Below are 6,304 nucleotides of genomic sequence, written 5' to 3' on the forward strand. Positions count from 1 at the left end.
GGGGGGGGGGGGGGCAAACACAAACACACAACGGTCTTCATTCAATTTCCGTCTACCAAATTAACTCGCAAGGCTATCGTAGAAGACCCCCATCCAAGGTACCTTGCTGTGGGACTGAATCTGGAATCGTGTGGTTGGGAAGCAAACTTCTTACCACATAACCACCCTTGTTTAGTTTCTCCTCCCTTTACAAACTAATGTTGAATCAGCTTTTCATTTTTTTTTTTTTTTTTCATTGACAGGATGTAGAAGCTGAAGCAGAAGACAGTGAAGCAGAGGAGGAAGAGGAAGAAGAAGCACCTGCTGAAGAGGAAGATGATGAAGAAGAGGAAGAGGACGAAGCAGAAGAGCAAGGTGACGATGATGATGAGAATGAATCTGATCCGGAATATCTGGCAGATGGTGTTAAACCAGTGAAAGCACTCTTACTCAAGCAGCCACCCAAGAAGAATGGACAAGATGCTGAAGCTTACGAAGAACACATTGTACGTGGTCATTTTAATTTCATGTTGTTGTTTTGTTTACTTTCATTTAACATTTTGTGAACCATCGTTAGAGGTCTTTCTATTATCCATTCATTTGATTAACTGCCATTTCCAGTTGTGTTACTATCAGGGTACTTTTGTCTGGCAATACCAAGGCAAATTTCTTGCCAAAGTATGTGTGTGTGTGTCCAAGCAGGATTCTCAATGTGTCGTGATTTTAGGTGCAAGCATCAACCACAAGGTTTTGGATTCAGTCCAACTGCAGCACCCAGGGCCAGTGTCTTCTGCTATGGCCCCTGGCCTATTAGAGCCTTGTGAGTGGATTTGGTAAAAGGAAACTACATGTGTGTGTCTCCATGTCTTGATATAGCATGGGTAGTTGCATGCGAGTGTTGTTGTCAGTGCCATTGCCAATCTTCTGTGAAAACATGTGGCCATGCGGAAATATTGCCTTGCTTAGAAACAGGTGAGTGGTGGCTACAGGATAGCATCCAGCCATAGAAAATCTGCCTCGACAAATTCCGTCAGACCCATGCAAGCATGGAAAAATGTATATTACGATGATGGGGGTATATATATCATTTAACATCCTCGTTCCATATTGGCATGAGCTGGAAGGTCTGACAGGAGCAAGATGCTCCAAGGACTGCATCATTCTCCACGATATACTTTGTCTGGTAGAGAAGCAAGGCCTAGACTTTTTACTGTTGTGGAAATTATTGGTGATAATTCTTCTTCAAAGTGACGAGTGAAGTTGCAGTTTGGGTGAACAAATGCAGTAGTTGAGATAGGCCTATGTTGTCGACTCTCTCTCTCTCTCTCTCACCTTTTTTTCTTCCTTTATGATTCTGTCCATTAGTTTGCATGTAATTGTTACTCTTGAATTGTGTATGCAATTATTTATTTTTGTTCAGGAGCCCGATTGGAGGGTAAAGTTGAATACAGAGTGGCCCAGGTCTAAGAAAGTTGATAGGAATATTGTGGTATACCCCTGGTGGTCAGCTATCATAGGGGAGACTCCCCTCTAGATTAAGTTAATAGGAAATTTAAATTCTAAATCAGAGTGAAAAGTAAGATGTACAGAATATTTAATATTTCTTTTTTTCTTTACACATTATAAAGATCTTACAGTTTTCAAAAAAGTTGATCTATCTTCGTAAACTTTCTCTGTAGTCTGTGTGGGTTGAATAGAAACTGTTACTTCTGAGCTAAGTTGACTGGATGTTTTTTTAACCTGCAGTTTTGTTACAATGTTTGTTTCAGCAAGCCGACAGGAGTAACCGGTTCGATTTCTTGCTGAAACAAACCGAGCTTTTTGCTCACTTTATGTCAACTGGTGGCCAAGGTGGAAAAGGCCCATCGAGTCCCCTTAAAATGAAACCTGGCCGTCCACGGCTGAAGAAAAATGACGAGAAAAGCAAGCTGGTTGCCATCGGAGAGTAAGTTTCGATTTTACTTTAATACATTTGTGTGCGTGTGTTTTTTTTTTTTTTTTTGTGTATTTACTAACGTTTTACTACTACTTGTTGGGTGATTTCAGTTAAGTTTGGTTAATGTGAATTTTAATGATTTATCTTGCCAATAAATTAAAGGTTGCAGTTACTAGTGAACAATTGTGATGTGTTCAGCTGTAGTGTATTACTGATTTTTATTGTTTTTTTTCCCCCATTTATGTTTTCAAGTTGTGAACATTTTGTGTAAATCGATAAGTCAAAGGCATAAGCAAGCATAAAGAATGTTGGGCTTTCAGTTACAACTGTAACTTGGTAGTTCTCTAAGCATGTGAAGTATGAGTTGCGTCTTTGTTCTGGAAAATGTGATGGGTGGGGATAGATGTCGAAGATCCATTAAAACGTTTGAGACAGCCTCCTCCTCATGCTAGCATGTTTACTATCTAAGAGCTTCTCTCTTTCATTTTGTTTGCTCTTTTGTCATCATTCGTAGACTATTGTGGAAAACATGAGCCAAAACTATCTCCAATGATATTTCCATTAAACATGGCAGCAGGAACATGATCAAAGACTGGATTGTTCTAGGATTGAAAAGATGAAGAATTTAGGTGGCAAAAAGAAAAAATATAGTTAATGAATTGTACAGTCGTGAGTTTAATCAAATACTTGGTGTCTATATATAAAAGTATGAATGTGTATATCTGATTTTTTTTCCATGTTGGTTTGGATTGAATGTGTCTGTTCCAACACAACATCTTGCCATTTTTCAAAGTCTTTCATTACCTGAATAACTTGACAACATTTCCAATCCCTGCCGGGGTCTATGTCATGGTTTTTTAATGGCTGGAGATCCTTCCTAATGCCAACCACTTCACATTGTTGACCGGGTACATTTTATTGGGTCACGGGTACCAGAAAAGTTATCCACCTGGACAGAAGCATGACCTCCACCATGTATCCGTTTTTAAGATACTTGTGTGCACTTAATATGTATTTATGTATATCTTGGCTGTGTTCATCACTTTCTCATCTGGATGGACGTTTGCTTGCAGTGAAACTAGTATTTACTTTGCTGCTTGCAGCCTGATATCAATGCAGTTTCTTCATCTCCATCTGACAAGACTGTCTGATCTATAAGGCAGCGAACTGCATAAAGTCCTAGAGTTGGCTTTGGAACCACATCAGATAATTTGTTCAAATGAACTAAACATTGTTTAGCCCAAGTCGGCACTGAACAGGCAAGCCTACGATCATTGGTATTCCAGCTATAACCATCCTCTCTTTTTCTCTCTATTCTTAATTTGCGAATATAGTAGGAGATAATTTGAAGGAAATTTGGCTGCTAACTTTAGTAGGTTGAATAACCTCATAGAAGCTTTTCTTCTGTTGTCTTGTTACTGAAGTAGTTAGAGCATTAATAGGCTAGCCAACTTGTTTGGGCAGATAATCATACAATTTATTTAAAATGAAAATATATTAGCCCAGCAGTTAAGAATCCTGTAGCTAACATGCTTTGAATAGTTCAATTTTTTTTAATTTTATTTTTTATGCATTAGACTTTTCTTATTGACTATCTTAAATTTTCAGCCTTGCTGAAGGGGGTAGGGGGGTCTCTTTTCAAGTGTTTTTCAACGAAAATTTTGTTTTTATATTTGATAATTGTTATTTGGTTTGTTGCAAGTCGGGGTTGAAAGAAACAAAATTGTGAATTGTGTGTATTTATTACTTTTCTGGTAAAAGCTAGATTCCTCCACAGAAAAATACTTAGGAATTGCATATTTTGTTTTTTTGTTTTTTTTAAATTTTAGTTGTCATTTTTATTATTATTCATGTCGGGGGATATTTTAGTGTATTCATAGAACAATTCACCACATTCAGTTTCTGATTGTTTCAAACATAGCTCCGAACCACTGTACAATCTTTAGGAATTGCCTGGCAGTCAAGTCTGTTTCCTCCTGACAAAATGCCATGCAGTAATTAATTTAGCTCCTTTATGTTTTGAGTTCAAATCCTGCCAAAGTCGACATTGCCTGTCATTCTTCTAGGGTCAGTTAAAATAAAGTATCGGTCAAGTATTTCTATCCCACGAAAATGTGTGGCAGCCTTGTGCTAAGTTAAAAACAAGATTGTCCTTGCTATTAGTAGTTAATTTGTTGTTTTATAGCTATTAACTTTTGAATGCATGCATGTTGCCTAGGCTTTTGATAAAGCATGAAATCTCTTCCATTTTGGGTGAAAAAAAAATATAATTCAACCAAATACAAAATTAAAATGTTTATGTGCAGTCCACTTGCAGTGACTGAATGGTCAGCTTTTGTCTAAAGACCTGAAGAAAATGAACTCAAACCCAATCTTGCATTTTTTTTTTTTTTTTTTTTTCCTCTCGTTAAATACATGTTCAGAAAAACCTGCTGTGCTGTTTAGACAGTGAGACGAAATGCTTAATGAGCCTCTGAGGTTGAAATTAAGATTTTTTGATACAATGAAGAAGTTTTGCTGATTTTCAAGGAAAGTAAATTTGAATACCAACTGAAATGTCTTTTAATCTTGGTTCCATTCTTATTGTTATCTTTTACATCTACATTTTTTTGCTGAGGAATGTTGTTTTATCCAGTCTTCTGGAAAAAAAAAAATAACATTCATGGTTGAGTGATTTGTGTAAGCAAGGGTACTTGGTTTTTAAAATATTTCCTTTAAATTCACTTAACCCTTTAGTATTTAAACCAGCCAGATCTGGCCTCTCACACCTACCCTTCAATGTCATTTTAAAACTAAACAATCCCATCATCGAAATGTCAAAGCTACAAGATAATGCATGATTAATTCAAAACAATCATCGTCATCATCATCATCGTTTAACGTCCGCTTTGCATGCTAGCATGGGTTGGATGATTTGGCTAAGGACTGGCAAGCCAGAAGGCTGCATCAGGCTCCAATCTGATCTGGCAGAGTTTCTACAGCTGGATGCCCTTCCTAACGCCAACCACTCCAAGAGTGTAGTGAGTGCTTTTACGTGCCACCGGCACGAGGGCCAGTCACACCACAGAGTAATCTAAAATGTTAAAACTCTTCTCAAGTAGTTTTGTCTTGCTCTGTATCAAAATGTTATTAGTTTTAATGAAAAGAATGATGCTGGTCTAAGAGCTCTCAGATGTAAGTCTCTCATCATTTAATGACCTATAATTTTATGTCATTATCAATTCTGTTGCAGACACTGAAAACTGCTTCTCTTTGGACTTCACTTTTACAATGTTCCTAGTAATAGCATCTCTTAAATCCATTCTTGGTGTACTTTTCATTGTGGTTAGACCTTGTGTTTAGAATAAAACCATAACATTTTGGTTCAAGTGGAGTCTCTGTTTTTTTTGTTTTTTTATGCCAGAACATGGAAAACAATGAATGCAAGAGCTGTAAACTATCTCAGCCGATCAGCTTCTGATTGTTATTCTTTGCTATTCCATTCTTGTATGGATTTGATGGGTCATCTCCAGAAGACCATCTTGCTACTATTTGCAGTCTTCTGTCACCTCTTTTCTTGGGTTAAGCATTCTGAGAACAGACATCATCACTTCCTCCCATCTCTTCTTTGGTCTTCCTCATCTCTAGGATTCCCCTACTTGGATTGTACGTCTTTTTTTTATTCAATTGTCGTCCTCCATTCCTTTCCAATCATTGGATAATGTGGATCATGTACCAATATGTCCATGCAAGTGCAGTCTCCCCTTCTGCAGCTGATCCTTTATAACCTACTCATTTGTGGTCCATCATTTATTTACGCTAACATCTGACATGAATATTTAAATTTATTTTGTAAGATTTTCGACATTAGTCTATATACACGTATATGCTAAATTTAAGAAAGGATACATAAATACATTCTACCAAAAAATGAAGAGAGAAATGATTATGTAGAAAAAATAGAAGCAAAATATTAATTTTGATGTGTAATATGTTTACATATCTCCATTTGGATTTTCTATTTTTCTAAAAAGATCATTTGTTCCTGTGACCAAACATAGTGAAATGAGACAGTAATGAAACTTGGTCTTTCAGATTGGTGTGATGGACTCTTAATTTTCAGAGACTTGAGTTCGAAACCTGCTTGAGTAATGGTGTTATTTGTATAAATAGTTCTGTTATGTGTTGTTGGAAGTGATTTTATAGAGTTGAATATATTCATTTCTGTGGGTCACTTTTGTGTTGTGTAATTTTATGTACAATCAATCAGTAAAGTTCCCCACCCAATCAATACATTGTTGTCATTGTTCTGTGTATGGTTAATACCTATCTCCTGCAACTCCTTTATAGTGATTTAAACAACTGTATATATATATATATATATATATATATATATATATATATATATAT

General features: G+C 36.5%; 1 protein-coding gene across 7 annotated transcripts in view; it reads left to right on the forward strand.

Annotated features, from left to right (window-relative positions):
- Positions 1-6,304, forward strand: part of LOC106884192 (SWI/SNF-related matrix-associated actin-dependent regulator of chromatin subfamily A member 5) — a 40,301-nt gene that overhangs the window by 4,164 nt on the left and 29,833 nt on the right. For all 7 annotated transcript variants that reach the window (XM_014935432.2, XM_052972317.1, XM_052972318.1 and 4 more), the window contains exons 2-3: positions 243-485; positions 1,749-1,924. In XM_014935432.2, coding sequence (XP_014790918.1) covers positions 243-485; positions 1,749-1,924 — 419 coding nt within the window. The remainder of the gene's footprint in view (positions 1-242; positions 486-1,748; positions 1,925-6,304) is intronic.

The sequence above is a fragment of the Octopus bimaculoides genome, chromosome 13, assembly GCF_001194135.2.
Source record: "Octopus bimaculoides isolate UCB-OBI-ISO-001 chromosome 13, ASM119413v2, whole genome shotgun sequence".
Classification (NCBI taxonomy): Eukaryota; Metazoa; Mollusca; class Cephalopoda; order Octopoda; family Octopodidae; genus Octopus; species Octopus bimaculoides.